Here is a 26,254-nt window from a genome sequence, read left to right as displayed (position 1 = left end):
CTGCCCAACCAGTTGAACCAGTTCATCCAAATCACCCAGTTCACTGCCCAACCAGTTGAACCAGTTCATCCAAATCACCCAGTTCAGTGCCCAACCAGTTCAACTAGTTCACCCAAATCACCCAGTTCAATGCCCAACCAGTTCAACTAGTTCACACAAATCAATGGTTAACCAGTTCATACTTACCTGCCAGACACTGGTCCATACAAATAGCCCACTATTCGTTGAAACACAAAGATTTTCCTAATAAGGATGTTCTCAGTTTCCTCCCCATCTCCATTGTGTGCAATATACAAGTAATCCTTGAACTGTAGGGAAGGGAAGGACAGTACAGAGGTAATGATATCATAGAGTACCTTCCTTAATACAGTGATGCCACCATCTGTACTAGTCATTGACTGCAGTGGCCTATGGAGGGATGACTCCAACACATCCTAAAAGTAGAAACACAATTTGTCAAAGCCCTAACTAGAATGCTACATGGTGGACACTTTGAGGCATGATCTAGCTGCTGTTAACACAGGTGCCACATAGTGGACACTTTGAGGCATGATCTAGCTGCTGTTAACACAGGTGCCACATAGTGGACACTTTGAGGCATGATCTAGCCTATCACTATAGTTATCAACATCATTGCATGTTGGTATTTCGCCTATAAATAGATAATGCAACAATTTGCATGGGCAGATCAAAGGAGTTTTGGGCAATTCCATTGTGACAGACAAAGTTCACACAACAAATTTACCTGTAGACAGTTACAGAAAGGATATAAGTGGCCAGATCTGCAAGAATCCCATATGTTCGTGCAAGCCTAATTTTACAGTAGAATGTAAAATGCAATGGGTACCTTGTCTTTCCTTTTATCTTCAATTGCCTACCTTCATGCAATGAAACCATTTGAGGTGTTAATTTTCCCTACCAACAATTTCCTTGAGCAGCACATTTAGATGCTACAAACATATTTAAGTGCTTAGGGCTCGGTAGATACCTGTAACTTCACACTAGGTTCAAGACCCCACCTACTAACATGATCATAGTTGATTGATAACAATCAAGCACCAAGACCATACCTCTTAACAATCTATCATGATGGCTGACTTGTGATACTCTAATACAACAGTCACCCTAATAGAACAGTCACACATGTATAGCTGTATGCTATAACAAAAAAAAAAAACTAGTATATTAATTTATAGGAATCCAAGCAATAAAAAGTAGCAAAACAAGAGATGAAAGATGGTATTACAGCATAGTTCAGTGGGAAAGTCCCCACTTTGGTACTGAACAAAATGATTGTTATAATATGCCAAAGTAGGGATTTTCCTACTGTCAACTGACCACAGTTGCAAGGCTAGAGGCCAAACAAAGCAGCACAAGGCCACCATTTTATGCCGCACCCTCTCTTTGACGAAGGGAGTCAAGGGGCCCAACGTTTGTTTATTACCCAAGAGCTAACTAATGCGCTACAACTGGAACCATCCTAACATGATCCAAGGGATAGATACATTGGCTCATCCAGTCACTAGTTAGTACTCATAGTGTAAGCTGCTGTTCTTTCAAATTTACAATTTTTATTCATCTAGTTCTGTTGATGTGTGATGATCCCTAAACAGAGTATTCAGTGTGATATCCCAGATTGATGACAATGGAACAGAAAAGCCAATAGCGTATGCATCAGGCACTCTGACACGAACAGATCAAAACTATTCATAGCTTGAAAAGGAATTTTCGGGACCAAATAATTTCACAATTGTTTGTATGAGCATAGTTTTACACTTTACACTGATCCTTTACAGAGCCAACTCTATCTTCAGCTAGAATCCATCGGTGGGCCTTGACGCTGGCTGCTTGTCAATGTCGAATTGTATACAAAGAGGCTCTGAGATTGGCTATGATAACAGTTCCAAGTTGTTTATGTTTACAATCACAACTAAGGGAAGTTTGGTGGCCTGAAGCCATAATGAATTGTTGTTGAGCATGCCAAGCAGAGAGACCACTGCCACCCTCTTCACCAATGGTCTATTCTATGAGCATACAAAGCTACAAAAACAACAGTGTCAGAACTAGGTTACAGTGCCAGTGTTCAAATAACGTAAAGTGTCAAATCACAATGTACAAAAAGAGTCACATAGCCCTGCATCAGCCACAACATTATTTTTACCCTTTCCATACATACCTAATCTCTAGCTGAAACTATTGGAGCAGTAGACTCCAGCACAGCAACTTCTGGTTCTGATTTCACATATGCTGAAGGTAGAGGTGGGCGATAGCAAAATTTTCACAAGACGATCGATAGTAATGAATATATCATGATAACGATATGTATCACGATAGTATCTAAATGACATATCAGTAGTTAGCTGATAGTACAATTGAGAATTTTGTGAACAAATTGCTAATTTATTCATCGTCTACACCTAATCATTGCTCCTTTCTTGTGAAAAGACAAGAATATGGTTCATGAATAGAACTACTTAGTAGTCATTTAGAAGTGTTACATCCATCACGATAGTGTAGAGGCTAAATATCATGATACAAATTGAAAATTAATATCAAAATACTCAATATTTTTTTAATATTGTCCAGCTCTAGCTGAAGGTAAACCAATGGGTTGTGGTCTGTAAAAACCAATACTGGAGCAACCGTAGAGTTCAACAAACTTGAAGAGATAGAATCAAAGCTAGGATCTCTTTCTCACTAGTGCAGCAGTTGTGTTTTCGACTTCCTTGAGAAGTAGCAGATGGACCGTGCACAACTTTCTGTAGCAACACAGCTCCCAACCCTGTCACCAGCATCTACACACAGTTTGTCAAAACCAGAGGCCATCAAAATAGGCTTGGACCGTAACAGTGACTTATTTATCAATAGCATCTTGACACTTGGTTGTCCAAAAAAACTTCATTCCCCCCTTCAGGAGGGGCAGTCAAGGGCTCAGCAAGTGATGAAAAATGATGACAAAACTTACGATACTAACCCGCCATCCCAAGAAATCTAATCAAATCTTTCTTATCCTCAGGTACTGGGAAATTGGAAATGGCCTCAATCTTCACAGATACTGGAGGACCTTGTCCAACCAAATGGCCCAAAAAAGTTACTTTCGAGTGGCTGAACTCACTCTTTGTCAAATTGATGGTTAAATTTGCTCCTCCAGCCTGTGAAGGAAACTACGTAGCCGATCCAAGTGCTGCTCCCAGGTCTGGCTGGCTACACACAACATCATCTAATTAAGCCACACAACCCTCCAAACCGATATATGACGTGGTTAATCATCGTCTGGAAAGTTGCTGGAGTATTACGCATGCCAAAAGGCATAACTGCGTACTAGTACAACCCACCTGGTGTCGTAAAAGTTGATATGGCTTTGGCTTGCTCACTCTATGGCACCTGCCAGTGTCCCTTGAGTAGATCAAACGTGACCGGACCTGCAAGAACCCCATATGTTAGCACATTTTTTTAACTTCATTTTATTACATTTTCTTTATCTAGATAGCCAAAGGAATGGCCAACCAAATTTTCAGCTCTAGAAGCCAAGAACTTTCAAAGGTACAGTGCTACAAAGTGAGAACAGCACAAAAATCGATTTGTACAGTGATGATACAGAAAAAAAACTATAGGCGCTTAAATAAACGGTCATAACTTTTGAATGCAGTCCTCTACCAAGATGCAACTTTCACCATCGGATTCTCCATTAACAGGCGAATCCATCGCTGGGTAAGTTTCGTCCTCTAGGCCTTTCCTACAAGCTGGGCGAACACGAAAACATGAGAAAAAACGATCACAAACCGCTTGTCCAACGTAAGGCAAACCAATGCTCATATCTTCTCTCTCCTGTAGAGTACTGACACAAAACAAAGATTTTGGACTCCTCTTACTTTGGGAATCACTATGCTACCATACTTTTTGCTGTTATCACCTTGAAATTAGCGTTTAAAAATTCACAGATTTTTTTCAATTTCGTAGATATTTCACCCATTGCGCTTATTACATTTCAACTGTAAATTAGGCTTGCGTTAACATATGGGATTCCAGCAGATCCGGTCACAAATATATTCACAAGCTGCAAACTGCCAATACAATCAATACAGTCCTCAATCCTTGGCAGAGGAAAACAATCAGACTTTGTCACACTATTAACTTTCCAAAAAATTCATGCAAAGTCTCCACATCCCATCAGCCTTCAGCACTACACACACAGCAAACTCCACGGACTTTAACTGGGCTCAACAATTCCATGCTCTAATATACAGGCTGTATATGCCACCTCCTTATGTATGTACACATTTAGCAGGATTAGATAACATCAGCAACCAAATCTAAGCTAGACACGTTTACAAGTAAAAACTCTTGCTACTAGCCTTATATGTGGAAATGCGAAGGTATACGGTACCGCTCAAACATAATGTCGCATTCGCTCACGGCGAGTGATTAAAAAACTTGCTAATTAAAGGGTGTGGCACCCGTTTCCTTCGAGAATATTCATCCTGGGATGAATACTTGTGAAGGAAACGGGTGCCATGCCCTTTAATTAGCGTTTTCTCAGCTGCTTCATACTTTCTCTATATAATGTGTTCTCAGTGTGAATATTTTAGCTAATGGACGGGATGAATACTTATGAAGGAAACGGGTGCCACGCCCTTTAATTAGCGTTTTCTCAGCTGCTTCATACTTTCTCTATATAATGTGTTCTCAGTGTGAATACTTTAGCTAATGGACGGGATGAATACTTATGAAGGAAACGGGTGCCACGCCCTTTAATTAGCGTTTTCTCAGCTGCTTCATACTTTCTCTATATAATGTGTTCTCAGTGTGAATACTTTAGCTAATGGACGGGATGAATACTCGCATAGGAAACAAGTGCCATGCCCTTTAATTAGCAAATTTTTGATTGCTCGCAATCTAGTGGCGTGAGCAAGTGCGACGTTACATTTGAGCAGTAATATACTTCATTTTGTTTGGTGGTAATGTTTGGTTAATTGTCATGTCCAGAGCTTATGATAAGAATTCTCTGTTGTCCTGCCACAATGTCCTGGCAAACCAAAATTGGCCGGACAATAGCTAAAATTGACTGGACATGTGGAAGATGAATGCCCAATATCTTGCCAATATGTCTACTGTAGCATAGCAAATGAACATTATAGTGGTAAGATGTCACATGCCTTACTGCAGCTGTTATGTGGTCACAGTACACCAGAGGGTTGGCATTGGTACATTTGTGGCCACTCCCTTGGGTTGTAAGAATGTATACTATCTCCTGGCAACCAAGTGACTGTTATTGTTGATGCATGCCAGCTCAGCCCTTAGGCTCCTTCCTTGTGCTTTGATGGGACACTATGTCCAGACAAATTGCATTATGGTCAGACATCTATGCAATTTGACCGGATTTTGTCTGGTGTCCAGACGTTATCATAAGCTCTGCATGTCCATTAGCTAAAATCTTCACACTGAGAACACATTATATACAGAAAGTACAAAGCAGTTGAGAAAACGATTTTTAATGTTACCTTCATAGTAACTGGTTATACACAGACATATTAAAATTTTAAAATTTAAAATAAGAAATAGGGATCTCTGAAAAAAGCCACAAAACAAGAAGGGATCGCTGGGGTGGTAATGTAAACCACAAATCCCTATTTTGACCTTTTATACTCAAATGGAGCATTTATAGAGAGTCAAAATATGGATTTGTGGTTTATATTACCACCCCAGCAATCCCTTCTTGTTTTGTGGCTTTTTTCAGCGATCCCTATTCCCATTTTAAATTCTTAATATGTCTAGTTTGTGTACTTTTTTCCAAATCCATTTATGGATTATAAGTTAATTGGCACATTAGTGTAGTAAGCTAACAGAGACTCCTTAGTTTAAAAGGCTAACTCATTAGATATGTTAATGCAATATTAATTTTGTAATCTATGATAAAGACTGTGTTTTCATCCTGATTCATTTGTACACACACAAAATATAAGGCAGGATACATTAATTCCTAGTCTATACTCAGTGTTTGAGCCATTATCATCACACTTTGTGCCATCGCTGAAAACACACTGCTATATGAGCTACATGTACCTACCTGTCAGAAGAATTACTGATTGTGCACCTATCATACAGGAGACAATGTTGATGGCAGCACAGGAGACTTGAAGAAGAACAAGATGTCTTGAGTGTTTATTCTAACAGAAGGACAAGAATGAAACTCTATGATACAAGTTATAAGAATGGTAACTGTTTGTTATAATTCCTGTAGAGTCCAATTTTTTTTCATAAATTTTCACATGATATAACGATGCATACATCAAGCACGTACATTATAGGTGTAGAGTTGTCTAGCAGAATAGGTAGTGAAGTGATAGCTATACATTGTAGCTGTAGTGCTATTATTGTAGCGATGACGCTTTACAACACCTTTGTATAAATGCACGTATGAACAGGGCTGAATACAGCAGCAACATTGTGAGTTGGTATTAATCAAGCTAAATGAGAGATGGCTAGGCTTGGCTGAAAAGTCTTCCTATGCCAGTGTCTGCATGTACAAATCACAATGTCACACTACCAGTGGCCAGTGGTGTAGCCAGTCTTACATGATTACCAGGGATTTGGCAGTCATTACCCATACATGCAAGAGTACTTTAAACTGGCATATTGAGTTCCAATTGCCAGGACTTAGACTGGGCTCTAGCCCTGGAAAGCCTAGGTGTAGCCTGCTAGCAACAGTGTGTCACAAAGTGGAACACCATAGGTATAGTCAGCAAAGTCTGGTTAGCATGCATGTGGTCATGGCTAAATGTTTGCAACTGTCAATGTCACTAGCTGATCGGAGAGTGTGCTAGAATATGTACACAGTAGCTAGTTACAGTGACATAAGCACAGTAGCTAGTTACAGTGACATAAGCACAGTAGCACACAATCCTCCCATATAAGACTGTCAGGCTTCACACTCTGTAAGTTGTTTATGACATGGATACCATATGGGAGGGTTGTTGATGATATGTGGTTAGACCGGCCACAAAATATTTTTAAATGGTAGGGATGTAATAAACACCCCACCCAACCTTTTTTGCGTGTGAAAAGCAGCCATGATGTCAGCGCTACCATTTATCTTCCATCTATAATGGACAAACAAAGCACTCACTGTGATGGCTAGGAAGAAGAATAAACTGGATGCCTTGCATGCGCGCTTAAACGACATCTCGTAGCGAAGACGGGCAGCTCACTAGAGACCCTATTACGGTGATCTTGTAAGGTAAAAGAGTGCTGCACAACTTCAATCTGCCATCTATTAACGTTATAAAGACTATAGTCGAACAATACGCATCCCTGAGCACACAAGATCCCGTAATTTTGTTCTTCTACGGCTTCTTCCGTATACGGAAGAGCAGGCAATGGCTAAGAAGAACTTAGAAATTTATAGAGATGGAGTCAGTTAGCGATCTGTGGAGTACGGGTTAATTAATGGGCCATGGACATGCGGAAGGACTCAGTGAGTAAGGCTGTGTAGTTTTTATCGCAAAAAAATGGAAGCCTTGGGCTGTACACAAGTGAAACAAAATAATAATAATAATATGAATAATATGAACAATTCGCATAAAATTCGCAATTTTTGAATGTTTCTAAATTCCGTCTAAACCATTTTTACTGCTATATCACCATTTGTCTGAGTTCAGTGCTTGATAATAAGCCATCTGAGTGTTGTTTTGTGCTCGAGTCTGCTTTCTAAGGCTGGTTTTAAGTGACTGCTCTATTAGGATTTTCAAAAATTCCACTGCGATCCCTATTATGAACCCACTATCGTGGTTCATGATATGTAATCAAGCTCTGATCACTGCATATGTTGTGAAATGCTATGGTAGAGAAAGGTTGCTATGGTAAAGAAAGGTTTAGATGGTTGCTATGGTAAAGAAAGGTTTAGATGGTTAACCATTTGACAAGATGGTAAAATGGGATAAGGCAAAGTCTAGTCGCATGAAACGTATAGAATACAAACCATCATGCATTCACATCATTGGACCCTTGTTATCTGTACATTGCTACAGTTACAGTAAGTGTACTGCTGGCTTTTAAGAAGTGTATATACAAATGGTAAAATTAGCAGATGAGTAAAAGGGAGGCGATCTACACCTGCAGCTATACTAGTGGATATATTTAAATCCTCACACTGCCTGTCAGAGATGACTGGAGTGTTCATTAGCATAGCCAAGACTTCATAACATCATACTGAACTCTTGGTATAGCTGCAGGTGTGCATGACCTGACCTTGTTCCATTTCTATGATGCCTGCAAAATTTCTAAGGGGCTCCTGGTGGTCAAACTAAAAGCAAGAGTGATCTGGTAGCTGTCGCCACAGTGCTCATAGGTGACTCCAGGATTTTTGGTGACTGGTTTCTGATCAAGAGCATAGGTAAAGACAAAAAAAATGGTAACTGCCTGCTAAGAATAACTGCCCTCCACTAACTATGCATTAATATCACTGATAAAGTACAGAAAAGTCCATATTTATAGCTACATAGCTTGCTACACTGCAGCTCTAAATACTGTGACTGCTTTATTAGAGTGATTGACTGCTCTATTAGAGTATCTCAATCTGAACATGACCGGTTTCCAGAAACCTCAGAAACCCGCCCCTGGTGCTACTGTATTTTTAGTGCTAGCACATTACATAATGCATAGAGTAATGCAAGGGAGATTCAGTGTGCCTAACACTGCTACACTAAAGTAGGGGAGATTAACATTTTTTAATGCCTACACTAAAATAGGGAGATTTAGTACTCACTATAGTGCCATAATTCATTTGTGTCTAGGGGAGATTTAGTGCCAACCAGGTAGTAAATCTCCCCTATATCATGTAAGCAGAAAAGCCCATTTTATAACATATTGTACTTTGCATGGGAAGATCAAAGTGCCAACTTGTGCTGGATTTTACATATTGTACAATTAGCTGCATAACTGTATCAGCCTGTTTACACTACAGGTCGCTCTGGATGAGGTCGCTTAGTTCGATCCAGATCAAATTTTTTAGCTCCATTTATACTACGAAGGCCAAACCCGCTCCAATTACCAAAAAAACTTAAACCCACAATCATAATTTTCATTGAAGTAGAGATTGTTGATGTACAGTATAATCATGGGCACTCAATCAAATTTTCAAATGCCTATCGATACTTTTTGAGAAGGCCATAAAACCAGCATGAAAGGTTTAAAGTGAACACAAAGCCCTTCATATTTAATGTTTTTATGTCACTACAGTGTAGTTGGAGGCAGGTGGAACACTACAAGTTGTTGTAGCAAGATAGGTAAACCAGCCCATACATCGCTCAGCTCCAGCTGTCACTACCATGTTTTTCCACTGCCAAATGCAGCAAAAGCTGTAGGCTCTATGGGCAGTTTTGGGGCACGTTGATACATTAAATTTATTAGGTCCTGTGGAAGCGTTTTTGGCACATTTCTTCCCAGTGACAGAGATATAAGCCTTCAAAGAGCTTGTTTAACTCGAAGAAACTACAAGAAGTTTAATAAAACGTCTTCACAAACAGTAACTTAAAGTATCGCTTCCATAGGACCTAGATATTTTAGTTGCTTGGTTACTTGTGTCGAAATTATAGAGATTCAGTAATGTGTTAGTCTGGTTTATCATGGACCACACACTCAAGAACAGTTGTTGTTCTGCAGTATAAACAAACAAGTACAAATAGTTGCATTACTTCCACAACACAGATAGTGAAATTATCTATCCTTGCTTGGTTTAGAGCAGATTCTGTAATTTGTTCCGCCCATGCATTTTAAAATATACCGTAACCTTAAAGGATTTGTGTGCTCTGTTATTGTAAGGTTAGTAGGCATGATAAAGTTTTCAGTGTTGGCGACAGCCTCTCAATTCTATGGAGTTGGTTAGCTGTTCATTCGCACACGTACCTATTTGCTTTGGAGTCCTTTTGTTGCTCTTGAGGCTGTCCTTCCGTATCGTCCCCTAAATACTTTGTTGTTGCTTCATTTCGTCTTTACAGTCGCCATTTTAGCTGTAGTTCTCCATATCTTTATCCCGTTTATAAGAACCAAATCAAACTGCAGGTTCGCAACTGTTTATACTGGGTGAATAGAGCAAAGTAGTTCAAACCAGACCCACATCCCTAGCAGGTCCATTTCAGAGGGGTTCGACATGGTTTGGTTCGGTTCAATACGGTATGCGTTTACACTGACTCAGAAATCGCTCTGATTAGAGTTAGTTCGAACTAGATGGCTAGTGTAAACAGGCTGTATGAGTCATACAGCACAGTTATGCGGCTAATGGGACAAATACAGTAGTTATGCGGCTAATGGGACAAATACAGTACAGTTATGCAGCGCTGTTATGTAAGGAATGTTACGAAAACAACCCACTTAGACAGCAAGATTGATCACTTGCATGACATTGCTTGTCTGTATGAAAAATACAGCACTCGGGGGGGGATCTCGGGGCAGATACAGTACTCAGCTTTGCCTCATGCTATATTAGCCTCTCGACACACACCCTCGTGCTGTATTTTCCGTACACAAGCACGGCGGTGCTTTAACTATAACATATTATATGGAACATGACCTTTTTATGAACTTTAGATAGCAATCCCAGTTGATGCACACCATCTATTAAAGTACCTCGTTTGCACACAAATCAGGTGGTATATGGGCACCACCAGAATTGTAGTGAAGACTTGTGAGTAACCAGTTTTGCATCACATGAGTGCTACTGCAATAAACAACATATACCTAGCTATGCACTTTCAAAATATTTTTAAGCATGCTGTAGTCCTCATGAAAGTGGACTGATTTAAAAATTAGGAAATTTTAAAATGGGAATAGGGATCGCCAAAAAGTCACCAAACAAGAAGGGTGGTAATGTAAACCACAAATCCCTATTTTGACTCTCTGTCATAAATATTTAGTTACATGCTCCAGTCAATTTAAAATGAGTCAAAATAGGGAATTGTGGTTTACATTACCACCCCAGCGATCCCTTCTTGTTTGGTGACTTTTTCAGCAATCCCTATTCCTATTTTAAATTTCCTAATTTTTTATTCATCTAGTTTGTGTACTTTAATCCAGTAATGGATTTATTTTATTGATAATGATAATTGTTGTAGATACGTAGAGCAATTTACAGTTAGTGACTGTCAAGTTCAGTGTAAGCCTTGTTATCAGACACACTTGACTGCATTATTAGAGTATTTACCTGACTGCTCTTGGCTGTAGACGAGACTATACATTACTAATGTTGAGCAGCTGTTGTCTAACTTGTCTTATTACATGTGTCAGGACTCTAGTCTCTTAGTTATTGTTGTCACATTAGCATCCTAATGCAATGTTCATGAATACACTCCAGATGGTATGATACTGAGCTAGCTACCTGTCACAAGACATGGAACTCTGACAAGCACATAATTATCTCTACAGGCTAACTGTATGTTATAGTTAAAGCACCGCCGCGCGCGTGTACGGAAAATACAGTACGAGGGTGTGTGTCGAGAGGCTAATACAGCACGAGGCGAAGCCAAGTGCTGTATTTGCCTCGAGACACCCCCAAGTACTGTATTTTTCGTACACAAGCAAGGCGGTGCTTTAAGTGTTATATTGTACTTCCTGGTCGTCTGGCTCAGAGCGATTTTCTCTAGTACTCAAACCACTGTGATTTTCGGTGATAAGAATATCAGTAAGTGTTTAACTAATCTATTTCTAGTCGTAGAACGAACTAATAGGATTAGTTTGGCTAGTTTTAGCAATTTACAATGTCACACAAGTGATCAATCGTGCTGTCTTAGTGGAGTCGTGTCTAAAAAGCTTCATGATCAGACGATCAGTAAGTGTTTATATAGCCATAGAATGAACTTGTAGGATTAGTTTGGCTGGTTTTAGCAATTTACAGTGTGTTGTTTACATAACATTCCACAAATAAATTCTCCACATAACTGTACTGTATTTGCCCAATTAGCTGCATAACTGTACTGTATGACTCATACAGTACAGTTATGCAGTTGATTAGTACTGTATGGAGAATACGATACATGGCATCGCTTTGATCCTCCCACGCAAAGTACAATACGTTAGAGTTAAAGCACCGCCACGCGTGTGTACGGAAAATACAGTACAAGGGTGTGTGTCGAGAGGCTAATACAGCACGAGGCAAAGCCGAGTACTGTATTTGCCTTGAGACACCCCCCGAGCACTGTATTTTTTGTACACACAAGCAAGGCGGTGCTTTAAGTGTTATACTGTACTTCCTGGTCACATCTGGCTCTGAGCGATTCTCAAAACCGCTGCGATTTTCGGTGATAAGGATATCAGTAAGTGTTCATATAATCTATTTCTAGTTGTAGAACGAACTAATAGGATTAGTTTGGCTAGTTTTAGCGATTTACAATGTCACGCACATGATCAATCGTGCTGTCTTAGTGGAGTCGTGTTTATAAGCTTCGCGATCAGACGATCAGTAAGTGTTTATACAATCTATTCCTAGCTGTAGAACGAACTCGTAGGATTAGTTTGGCTGGTTTTAGCGATTTACAGTGTGTTGTTTACGTAACATTCCACAAATAAATTCTCCACATAACTGTACTGTATTTGCCCAAGTGTGCTGTATTTGCCCAATCAAGTGCATAACTGTACTGTATGACTCATACAGTACAGTTATGCAGTTGATTAGTACTGTATGGAGAATACGATACGCGGCATCGCTTTGATCTTCCCACGCAAAGTACGATATATGTATATGATGTGGTGTGTGAAACAATTTATTTGTGGATGCCACATATTGTTTGTGGGAAGCCATATGCATTCATAAATGTCCACAACATAGATTTCTTCACTGTGGTATACCCAAAAGATACAATACTCACATGAACAACAAACTCTAGCTGCACAAATTATCATTTATACTACTGTGCACCAGTGAGCCAATGTTGTAGTCCATGCACCCATGGAAAATCTGCATGTGATTCTTCTTACTGTGTACAGTCTTGGCTGAAATAATAAATGCACAACCACTGACTTACTTAACTGTAGCTAATCTGCATGCACACACATCATTCTCACAACAAGGTCAGATACTGCATAGCTGTAATGTCTATTGTAAACCATGGGTTATCAACAGCATGAAGCCATGTTGTTTACACAATGTGGTCAGACAATTAAGGCACTCACAAATGTTTTAATTTTAATTAACAACAATTAACAACACTATTACGGACTCCACCCACCTTTAGGCTTTGAGTGGAAAGGAATAGTTCATAGAAATTATGTTCATAACAATGAATAATCTCTGTATCAGCGCTATCACTTCGTTATACAGTAGCGGACAAAAAAATGTTCCCATTCCACCAGTGTTTAACATTTTGTACAACACCTCCTGTTGGCATAGCGTTTCCGTTTTGGAATTTTGCAAGCGTTTCCATTTTGGTAACGTTTGGCAAGTGCATTATAATGGCTAGCTAGTTCATGTGTCTGTGCATTCCTACTGTATGTGTGATTAACTAATAGAGTCTTTGAGAGCACCTTCAGTGGGACTGGCCTGCCAGAAAAGGCTCCTAGCTATACAGAAGACAAGGCTACCAAAGGCATGATGTCAAGCTGTACTGAAAGCCTGTACCTGTGCAGGAGAGAGCGCTTGTATGGTCGCTCGTATAGCAAATCTCAATCATGCACTTACAGGAAGAGGTATACTCACCAGCAGAGACGCTGTACGCAATCTTCTAAGTGTAAGAAGTGCTGTTACAGCCTTGAGTACTGGATTAAACATGATTAAAGACTACAACAAAGCTCACAAAATGGAATCCTGTAATTCTATTGTTATACGGCTTCTTTAGTATACGGAACTGCTGCCAATAGTGTAATGGCGAAGAGAACCTAGAAAATTTTCGAGGTGTAGGGTGGTTCGAGATCTGTGGAATACGGGCTAATTAATGGGTCATGGACACGCGCAAGGACTCAGTAAGCATGGCTATACAGTTTTTAGCGCAAAAAGTGTATAACTTTTGCTGTACATGAGTGAAACAAAATAATATTATCATGAACCACGATAGTGGGTTCATAATAGGGATCGCAGTGGAATTTTTGAAAATCCTAATAGAGCAGTCACCTAAAACCAGCCTTAGAAAGCAGACTCGAGCATAAAACAGCACTCAGAAGGCTTATTATCAAACACTGAACTCAGACAAATGGTGATATAGCAGTAAAAATGGTCTAGACGAAATTTGGAAACATTCAAAAAAATTGCGAATTTTACGCGAATTGTTCATATTATTATTCATAATCATGAACCACGATAGTGGGTTCATGATAGGGATCGCCCATGTTTTTTGCAAAAATCCTAATAGAACGCACACCTAAAAACCACCTTGAAAAGCATCCTTCAACTCAAAACAACCCTCTGGTGGTTATTTGCAATGAGTATAGGTCCAGTAGTATTAAAGTATCAAGTGAAAAGGAAACAGTATGTGTATTTCAGACAAAACTGAAATATGCCCGTTTGTTCATATTATTATTATTATTATTATTCATATTATTATTATTATTATTCTTTCACAGGCATAGCGAAGTTTACAAGGAGAATCCTGGGATAAAAAGTAGCAAGGCTTGCTGAACGGATCATTGTGCGTGTCCATGACCTATTTTTGATTTCGTTTTTGGATGGAAACAGCCCAAACCGGGCCGTTTGTTCTTGCCAAAATGCCATTACGCTCAAGAAGCCATACAAGATTGCACTCAGAGTTAGGTTTTTTTGATGTGTGCAGCTTGTGGCTAATAGAATCTGTCTTTATTAAACTCAGTATAGTTCAGGAAGCTTAATCTGGGCTGATGACTTTGTTGCAAGGTGGTTTTTTCGCTCCGTGATTATTGTACGTGGGCGGATTAAATACTCTAATAGAGCTTTCATGTAAATACTCTAATAATGCAGTCAAGTGTATAACAACAATCCTTGCACTGAATTTGACAGCTATTAAAGGCACCAGTAATGTAAATTGTAGCTCATATTGGGAGACTCTCAGTCTGTATTCACACTGCAATTTGATCAGTTTCATGTTTGTACTGAAACATTGACGGCGTTACTATGCAGAATGCAAAATTACACTATTCACCAGTTTTCATTATCATTCAAAGAAATCCATGTTAATTTGTACACATGATATTGTAGTCAGTAGAGTGAGAAGATATTGCTGAGGAGATATTTCCCAACAACTTGCAGCAAATACTATTCAATGATATAGGTCTATAGTTCAATGGATTAGTACATGGGCCTTTTTTGTATACTGGTGTTACATATGCCCTCTTACAGTCTGAAGGGAGCTCACCCTGATGTATAATGCAGTCAAGTGTATAACAACAATCCTTGCACTGAATTTGACAGCTATTAAAGAAACCAGTAATGTAAATTGTAACTCATATTAGGAGACTCTCAGTCTGTATGCACATTGCAATTTGATCAGTTTCATGTGTGTACTGAAATGTTGACGGTGTTACTATGCAGAATGCAAAATTACACAATTCACAACAGTCTTCTTCATAATCCATTACTGAATTAATAAAAAGTACACAAACTAGATGAATAAAAAATTGGAAATTTTAAAATGGGAATAGGGATTGCTGAAAAAGCCACCAAACAAGAAGGGATCGCTGGGGTGGTAATGTAAACCACAAATTCCTATATTGACTCACCTCAAAATGACAGAGCATGTAAGTAAAGATTTATGACAGAGTCAAAATAGGGATTTGTGGTTTACATTACCACCCCAGCGATCCCTTCTCGTTTTGTGGCTTTTTTCAGCGATCCCTATTCCCATTTTAAAATTTCCCATTTTAAAATTTCCAATTTTTTATTCATCTAGTTTGTGTACTTTTTATTAATCCAATAATGGATTATGAAGAAGACTGTGGTGAATAGTGTAATTTTGCATTCTACATAGTAACGCCATCAACGTTTCAGTACAAACATGAAACCGATCAAATTGCAATGTGCATACAGACTGAGAATCTCCCAATATGAGCTACAATTTACATTACTGGTGCCTTTAATAGCTGTCAAATTCAATGCAAGAATTGTTGTTATACACTTGACTGCATTATTAGAGTATTTACATGACTGCTCTATTAGAATATTTAATCTGGATAACCCGCCCACGTACAATAATCACGGAGCAAAAAAACCACCTTGCAACAAAGTCATCAGCCCAGATTAAGCTTCCTGGCCTATACTGAGTTTAATAAAGACAGATTCTATTAGCCACAAGCAGCGTACTCTGCGCGTGATCTTGTGTGGCTTCTCGAGTGTAATGGCGTTTTGGCAAGAAGAAACGGCCCGGTTTGGACTGTTTCCATCCAAAAACGAAATCAAAAATAAGTCATGGACACGCACAATGATCCATTCAGCAAGCCTTGCTACTTTTTATCCCAGGATTCTCCTTGTAAACTTTGCTATGCCTGTGAAAGAATAATAATAATTATACAACCAAGTACTAAGAATAATACGAAATGCGGTAAAATTACGTCATTAATAATGAATGAATAAATCTATATAATAATTCTATAACTCTTTTCCTGCACTGCCCCGACGTTCTTGGTCAGATTCCAATCGGATCGGTACCATTCAAATCTAAAATTTGAGGCGAATCTTTTGATCCGGAATTGGTGGCAATTCATTAAACTATGGGGAAATATCCTTTAAACCACCGTATCTACCCTAGGAAGACACGAATGTGTCCAAAATTTTCTGGAGACCTTTATCGTGTTACCAGTCTTCCCCATCTCAGCTTACACCAGACGTTTCTCTCCCCCTGTGGACGACAGAACTAGAAACGGAAAATCGAAGCAATAAAATTTTTAAACAAAAACTCCTCCCTGGTTTTTCCCCCGATTAGCTTCAAACTCGCTAGACCAACTACCCGTCCAAATCAATGTGTCATAAGGTGGTTTTCGTGTCTATCATTACTGCTAACCTTGGTTGCGAGATACTTATCACTGTCAATGGCCATTACAAATTTACGATACGCGTATACGGTGTTCCGGGATACACGCGTTGCCAATAGAAGTCAGGTGACGTCATATAGAAAAGCTTACAATGAAATAGGATCAATCACTTTTTCATGATTAAACCAATCACATCAGCAAATTTGATCATGTGATCTGGTGTGTACGCTATCATCCGGCAATTTAAAAAAAAATTTATTCCCATCCACCAGTATAAAAGGAGAGTTTCGTAGTGGGTGTGGCAAGTCTATGAGCGATGATCAGACTACTTGACAGACTACAGAAGGAAGACTCACCGGGAATACACACTCTCTGCACCCTGATGTGCTGTCCACTACAAGGATAGACGTCACACCAGTGCGCCGGATGAAGTATTAGCTACTGCGACACGAATACAAGCAGATCAGGGACTACAGACAGACCTTAAACGGAGGATTACCAGCAACACCACTGCAAGGGAGAAGGAAACAGTCGTAATGGGTGTGGCAATTTAACGAGCTATGATCACTCCAATCAGGCTACCTAACAGACTACACAAGGAAGATTCGCCATTATGAGAGAGGGAGAACGGAAGATTACGTTCAGCTACTCTAATAAATCATACATCTACCTTACCAGGCTACGAATCGTGGACAACATAATGAAGTTACTGTTGCAGTCTTCAATGTGTAGAAGACACAAGACACGTTTTCACTCCTTGGTAACTCCACAAGGACAGCTGAAACTTCTAGAAGCTCTATTACTTTATCTCCGTTGAACTACCCTAATAGAACATACATCGTGATATCTACCCTAATAGAACATACATCACGATATCTACCCTAATAGAACACACACAACCTCTCTACCAGCAATAACTTTTCAATCAGTCAGTAACCACTCTTCATATGAAGGATTCATCTTGGTAATGCACCTTGATTCAGAAAGCAACAAAAGAATCCAAATCCACCTGGTTGTGTTGGCCTTGCTCAGTACAGCTGATAAACTTGAATACCCATACTCAATACTGTAATGCATACATGCAATAAGTAAACATCACAATACCATGACTTGGATGTAGAAATGAAACTACAATTCAGTTACTCAAATTGACTACATAAATATACAAAACATGTGACAAAAGCAAGTTGAATAAGAACATAGCTCATTGTGGTGATGCACCAACTATTGGTAAACTGATCCTCATACCACATTCAGACACTTTATGTTAGTTCATGTAACATCATCGTCAAAATGAGGTTGAGTACATCCCTGCCGCTCAAAAATAATCTTTTTCATGTATGTGCATGGTTGTAATGGGATATATTTTGATACGCCACCTTCATGAGAGCATGACTACTACACAGATGTGCAGAAATTCCAGTGCACAAGGCCACCAACATTTATAACTAGACATTAGTGCCACACACAATTGAGGAAATTATGCGTGCACATCAGTAGCTATGTGTAATCATGTCTTTGTTGGTATGTAATGATGTGATTACCCTTGATCTTTAGTAATGTTCAAATTTAAGTGTATTCACACAATCTTAATATAACGCGCATTTTGCGCGGGTACCACTAGTAATAATTAATAAATAATGTTTGAGAAAACTACGAGGCCTAGAGACATGAACTAAGCAGGGATAGATTTGCCTGTGAATGAAGGCACAACCATATAATAAGTATGCCTGTTCGTGCTGATGACTTTACCGTATGTGTAATTCTATATAATGCCCGGCACCATGCCCTTGTTAATTACAGATTGCTCGAACGAGAAGATTAGTAAACGTCTGTGGAGAGGCCAGGCACCACTTTACTGGTAAGCAACAACATTACAAGTATGTTTAAATATTTGTAACTGTGTATTTTGTGTGTAGGATATGCGCTCCAGGCGTCATGCAGTGAAAGACCAGCTGATGACCAGTTGGGATACCAGCTGATGCGCTCATAAACAACCAGCTGGAACAGCAAGGTAATGAGTAATGTAATAGTTGTATTATAGGTCTACATCTTCATCCTTCGTCTGGCTTGCTAGCGGCTGGAATTATTTTCATTATACCGGCACCTTCATCTGGCTTGCTGGCGGCTGGAATTATTTTCCACTCGGCTTAACTACTAGTCTACTGTGAGTCTGTAATAGCTAAACAAGAAGCCGATGCAGTGCTGCATATACAACAATGTGTAACTATCTCCTGTATGTTGTGCATGGCTGTATGCATAATATTATAGACTGTGATCACTGTGCCAATGCCACACCGCTGATATACAGGTACATCACCAGTGGCCTCTAGTTACAACAGTCTGTTGTGCCATATTGGCTTGATTGGGATCAATTGCTAATTGTGCCTTCACCATATCCCTTAATCTGCATAGCCTCACTTCACTGCTGAGTCATCTTCAGAGACACGTCACACCTACAATATATAGTTACTTTCAATATAGCTTGATTTTTTTGTGTAGGTTGTGTTTTAGTATTGTGGTTTTCTGATGCCAGTTAAACTCCCTTGTCTGTGTACGTATGCATATGTATCATTTCCACAGGTACACGCACACTGCTCTGAGTGTTTCCTATGGCACTGTTTATACTTGCCCAGTGGGTAGGTTGCAACGTTAGTGTATGTACTTGGTTGTATGTGACACGGTCCTAGTAATAATATTATGAATAATAAGAATAATAATAATATGAACAAACAGGCAAATTTCTGTGTTGTCTGAAATACACATACTGTTTCCTTCCCACTTGATACTTACTAGTGGACCTATACTCATTGCGAATAACCACCAGAGGGTTGTTTTAAGTTGGAGGATGCTTTTCAAGGTGGTTTTTAGGTGTGTGTTCTATTAGGATTTTTGCAAAAAACATGCTATTATGAACCCACTACCATGGTTCATGATTATTCTTCTTAGTATTCATAATATTATTCTTTCACAGGCATAGCAAAGTATACAAGGAGAATCCTGGGATAAAAAGTAGCAAGGCTTGCTGAATGGATCATTGTGCGTGTCCATGACTTATTTTTGATTTTGTTTCCGGATGGAAACGGCCCAAACTGGGCCGTTTCTTCTTGCCAAATCGCCATTACACTCGAGAAGCCATACAATATCACACTCAAAGTTAAGTTTTTTGATGTGCGCTGCTTGTGGCTAATAGAATCTGTCTTTATTAAACTCAGTATAGACCAGGAAGCTTAATCTGGGCTGATGACTTTGTTGCAAGGTGGCTTCTTTCGCTCCGTGATTATTGTACGTGGGCAGGTTATCCAGATTAAATACTCTAATAGAGCAGTCATGTAAATACTCTAATAATGCAGTCAAGTGTATAACAACAATCCTTGCACTGAACTTGACAGCTATTAAAGGCACCAGTAATGTAAATTATAACTCATATTAAGAGACTCTCAGTCTGTATGCACATTATAATTTGATCAGTTTCATGTTTGTACTGAAACGTTGACGGCGTTACTGTGCAGAATACAAAATTACACTATTCACCACAGTCTTCATTATCAATTTGTACACATGATATTGTAGTCAGTAGTGTGAGAAGATATTGCTGAGGTGATGATATTTCCCAACAACTTGCAGCAAATACTATTCAATGATATAGGTCTATAGTTCAATGGATTAGTACATGGGCCTTTTTTGTATACTGGTGTTACATATGCCCTCTTACAGTCTGAAGGGAGCTCACCCTGATGTATAATGCAGTCAAGTGTATAACAACAATCCTTGTACTGAATTTGACAGCTATTAAAGGCACCAGTAATGTAAATTGTAGCTCATATTAGGAGACCCTCAGTCTGTATGAACATTGCAATTTGATCAGTTTCATGTGTGTACTGAAATGTTGATGGTGTTACTATGCAGAATGCAAAATTACACAATTCACAACAGTCTTCTTCATAATCCATTAGTGGATTAATAAAAAGTACACAAACTAGATGAATAAAAAATTGGAAATTTTAAAATGGGAATACGGATCGCTGAAAAAAGCCACAGAACAAGAAGGGATCGCTGGGGTGGTAATGTAAACCACAAATCCCTATTTTGACTCACTTCAAAATGACAGAGCATAACTAAAGATTTATGACAGAGAGTCAAAATAGGGATTTGTGGTTTACAATACCACCCCAGCGATCCCTTCTTGTTTTGTGGCTTTTTTCAGCGATCCCTATTCCCATTTTAAAATTTCCAATTTTTTATTCATCTAGTGAATAATAATAATATGAACAAACAGGCATATTTCAGTTTTGTCTGAAATACACATACTGTTTCCTTTTCACTTGATACTTACTAGAGGACCTATACTCATTGCAAAGAACCACCAGAGGGTTGTTTTGAGTTGGAGGATGCTTTCCAAGGTGGTTTTTAGGCGTGTGTTCTATTAGAGTTTTTGCAAAAAACATGGGCGATCCTTATTATGAACCCACTATCATGGTTCATGATAATCTACGTGAATAGCAGTAATATGCAGTCAGTGGCCGGCGATATGAAAAATGAGAACAACATAATTATCATATACACTAAATATCACGATATTACGATATTATCATTAAAAGTAAAAGACAAAAAAATTGTAAGATGTCATCCCACAAAGAAAAGCTAACAGTTGGTCCGAGGAGTTGAACCCAGCATAGTGTAGGCACGGGCAAGCGCTTCCCTATTGAAACAGTCACAAGTTTGTAAAGCAAACTGCATGTCTACAAACGGTCAACAGGTTACTAAACTTACTAAAGAGTTTGCTGATATACCTAATTTCCATGCTGATAATTCTCCACAGTCAACAATTTGACTAGTCTCCTTATCACCATCCAGACATTATTGCAATACACAATTCCCAGACTCCATCCATCACTCTGTTGGAACTAACTTGCCCTCTAGACTCCATCCATCACTGCCCGTGATAGGAAGTAGAACAAAGCTGAGTATCTGCAGCTGTTGGCTGAATTCGATCGCCTACCTAAATATTGCTAACTATTACAACACCATTGAAATCACAGTGCTTGGTCATTTCCAAGTCTCTATTACCAAAAATTTGTCTAACTTGTTAAACTTTCTGACAAAAGTATGTTGTTAAGGAACGGTTGGATGCTACTGCCTCTGCTAGTATTTCTGCCTCAGAGAATTTTTCTGGCAAGAAACTGTAAGGAGTGGTACACAAACTAGATAGGATTTATTATTTATTCTTTCCATCTTCACATTACTAGCTACCCACTGAAGAAACTTTCATGATCCAGGCACGGTGCACCTTCTACTGAACACAACTAGTATTTGAACTTACACTATTTTGTAATACAGTAGCTAGTCTTTTTGTTTTTCTTGTTATGTTTTTACCTTGCTATGCCCACAGTGTGTTCTCTACATGGCTCACTTTGTGGCCGCATGTTGCCCACAGTGTGTTCTCTACATGGCTCACTTTGTGGCCGCATGTTGCCCACAGTGTGTTCTCTACATGGCTCACTTTGTGGCCGCATGTTGCCCAAGGTTTCACATGCATATTTGTTTTATTGTTCACAATAATTTTGATGATGGTTCTCTCTCTTAGTCACAATATGCTACAAGTAGGCTGGTACTGCGTGTTAGCCACAGAAATTGTTTACTACATGTGTTGTGGGTAGTGTGTATTCAGGGCAGGGCATGTGGTCACCACTTTGCAAACAGAAAAAACTCAAAAATGCTTAGGGATGTCTGCTCACCATTACAGTACCACTCAATGGTATGATGGTATATTCCAGTACGCAATATCAGTATTACTGTATATTCCGGTACGCAATACCAGTATTACTGTATATTCCAGTACGCAATATCAGTATTACTGTATATTCCGGTACGCAATACCAGTATTACTGTATATTCCAGTACGCAATATCAGTATTACTGTATATTCCGGTATGCAATATCAGTATTACTGTATATTCCGGTACGCAATACCAGTATTACTGTATATTCCGGTACGCAATACTGGTATTATATTCCAGTATGCAATACCAGTATTACTGTATATTCCGGTACGCAATACTGGTATTATATTCCAGTATGCAATACCAGTATTACTGTATATTCCGGTACGCAATACTGGTATTATATTCCGGTATGCAATACCAGTATTACTGTATATTCCGGTACGCAATACTGGTATCATATTCCGGTATGCAATACCAGTATTACTATATATTCCGGTACGCAATACTGGTATTATATTCCGGTATGCAATACCAGTATTACTGTATATTCCGGTACGCAATACTAGTATTATATTCCGGTATGCAATACCAGTATTACTGTATATTCCGATACGCAATACTGGTATTATATTCCGGTATGCAATACCAGTATTACTGTATATTCCGGTATGCAATACTGGTATTATATTCCGGTACGCAATACCAGTATTACTGTATATTCCGGTACGCAATACTGGTATTATATTCCGGTATGCAATACCAGTATTACTGTATATTCCGGTACGCAATACTGGTATTATATTCCGGTATGCAATACTGGTATTAAATTCTGGTATGCAATACTGGTATTATATTCCGGTACACAATACTGGTATTATATTCCGGTATGCAATACTGGTATTATTCCGGTATGCAATACCGGTAATAATTTAATATCATAACCGATAAATATACCAGTATACTGTCCAGCACTAGTAATGTGTGAGCTTGCAGTATAACATCTGTATGAATGTTTCCAAAAAATTGAACTAGACACCTGCAGAGAAGGTAGGACATGATGTCACAACAATTGTGTGACTTGTACATACTGTACATTCTTAGCATAGGGTCTAGTTCTAGTAAACTGTAAAGTTTAGCGCTGGATTTATTGTCAGAAATGGTAATTCACTAGTATAGAAATCGTTTCATGTGTTGAGTTTCATTGAGCTCCAGCAATGAACTTTGCAATAGAGCGTTATTTAGAATACAATCTTATCTTATTTCAGGTAGCTACCTGTGTTATTGTTCACTGTATTCTTATTCACTAGTAGTAAATGCAATCAACTTCGGCATCTACAATGATGCAAGTAGCTGTTACAGTTAGTTTTTCATCCTGTAACTATAATTGGAATTCAATTACATTACACAAAATCATATGAGTTATGACATCATGTCCTACCTCCTGTTTGTAGTCTTATAAAGCACTTGTGTGGGCAAAGATCAAACAAATAACAGTACTATTATTTCCATAAATCACTGAGCGGAAAATACAGCACAGTTGATCACGTGCATAACATTTTAATAATCAGAAGTAGCCAAAAAGACACTATTTGTTGTTTTACTACCACGCCTGTACCATGTAGACACTTACTGATTGTCTGATGGCTGAAACCGACACGGTTCAAGTTCACAAAATGAATGCTCCAAACAAGACAAGACAGCACCTTAAACCAACCACTATGCTTGTACAATATGAAAATAATAGCACTCGAGCTTGGTCTCAAGCCTAATACAGTACTAGGCTTCGCCTCGTGCTATATTAGTCTCTTGCCCACGCCCTCGTGCTTTTATTTCCATATTGTACACGCGGTGGTACTTTGACTAGTATATATTGTATTTTGCATGGGAGGATCAAAGCGATGCCGCGTACTGTACTAATTAGCTGCATAACTGTACTATATGAGTCATGCAGAACAGTTATGCAGCTAATTGTGCAAACACAGTACAGTTTTGTACTTAATTGGGCAAATACAGCACACTTGGGAAAATACAGTACAGTTGTGGAGAATTAATCTATTTCTAGCCATAAAACAAACTGGTAGGATTAGTTTGGCTGGTTTTAGCGATTTGCAGTGTCACGCATGTGGGATTGTTTTCATAGCAAATTGTATAAACACTTACTGATCATCTGATCACAAAGCTATTTAAACATGACTCTGCTAAGACAGCACAATTGATCACGTATATCAGCACGTGACATTGTAAATCGCTAAATCTAGCCTAACTAATCCTATTAGTTCATTCCATGACTGGAAATAGACTATATAAACACTTACTGATATCCTGATCACCGAAAATCGCAGCAATTCTAGTACTAGAAGAAATCATTCCGAGCCTGACAACCAGGAAGTACAATACAACACTTAAAGCACTGTCTATGCTTGTGTGTACGAAAAATACAGCACACCACCTCGTGCTGTATTTTCCGTACACATGTGCGGCGGTGCTTTAACTATAACATACTGTAGTGAATAATAAACTCAGTACTGCTCTGGAATGACAATGACTTCTGCCGTTAACCACTGCCACTAACACACTTGCAGCTAGCTACCTTTGACATCCAAAACTGACATAAGCTAGTACATGTGCAATTTGACTGCCACATTTTTTGCAAGGTTCATGCAAACCAACTTTTCTGAAATCATGTACTAGATTTCTTGATTCATTTCTGCTAATATCACTGACAGAAATTATTGTTTACAGAAAAAGCTTTCAAAATATGTGCAAGAAATATTGAAGTTACAGCCTTGATATCTGATCTCTACCACACAACCAAACGAGATTTCTTGGACTCTCAGTGCAACTGCATTTGAAACAAAGCAAAGGGCAACCATTGGATTTATGAACTTTCATCAACAAAATTATTATTACATTAATTTTCTTGTGGCAAAAAAAGGTCTGGCAACACTGTGCAGGTACCAATGCAAGGGGGTGCCACGTCAGCTCATGCTGTAGAACCAGGGAAAATTTCACCTTGACCCTTGACTTGCAGCATTTATCGTCTTTGACCTGTGACTTGGGCATTTCCTGTCGAACTTTAGACCTCCACTTATTTCTCTATTTTCCCATACGCACCTGCGCTTGTAACCTAGTATAATATTTTCTTAGTGCGTGCTACCAGCAGCTGGGAGAGAAAAAATCATTATAATTACGGCAAAACACCTGTTGGAGCTTTAAAACATCTTCTTGAAAATCCTTACTTCTTGTGAGTTACGTATTTGTGAGTTACGTATAATTCCGTAAACTTGGTAATAGCTATGTATAGTTTTCGATTGTGGGTTTCGATCGTCTTGACCCTTGACCCACTATAAGAGCTATTTTGTGGCCTTGACCGTTGACTTAGAGTTTGACCGCGGTCGCAGATCGACCTACAGCAAGAGCCTGAGTGACACCCCCTTGCAATGGACACATCCAGTGTCAGGTGTGACCCACTGACCCAACATATATGCAGCAATACACTTACAAAGGACGCCTTGAACTGCATAAAGAATTGTGTGATAGAATCCCTCAGTAACGCTTCTTCGTTAGCCTCCGATATTTCCTAAAAAGAAAAACAGTACGTCACGTGC

At 39.0% G+C, this 26,254-nt stretch overlaps 1 protein-coding gene across 2 annotated transcripts in view; it reads right to left on the bottom strand.

Moving 5' to 3' along the window:
• Window positions 1-26,254, bottom strand: part of LOC136269401 (BLOC-3 complex member HPS1-like) — a 150,460-nt gene that overhangs the window by 124,006 nt on the left and 200 nt on the right. For both annotated transcript variants that reach the window (XM_066064952.1, XM_066064951.1), the window contains exons 2-4: window positions 26,149-26,226; window positions 357-434; window positions 187-308 (exon numbers count right to left, since the gene is read on the bottom strand). In XM_066064952.1, the coding sequence (XP_065921024.1) occupies window positions 187-308; window positions 357-434; window positions 26,149-26,226 (278 nt within the window). The remainder of the gene's footprint in view (window positions 1-186; window positions 309-356; window positions 435-26,148; window positions 26,227-26,254) is intronic.

Source organism: Dysidea avara, chromosome 10 (assembly GCF_963678975.1).
Source record: "Dysidea avara chromosome 10, odDysAvar1.4, whole genome shotgun sequence".
In the NCBI taxonomy this organism is placed as follows: domain Eukaryota; kingdom Metazoa; phylum Porifera; class Demospongiae; order Dictyoceratida; family Dysideidae; genus Dysidea; species Dysidea avara.
Note: the sequence above shows the minus strand (reverse complement) of the source record. Positions and strands in the feature narration are given on the sequence as shown.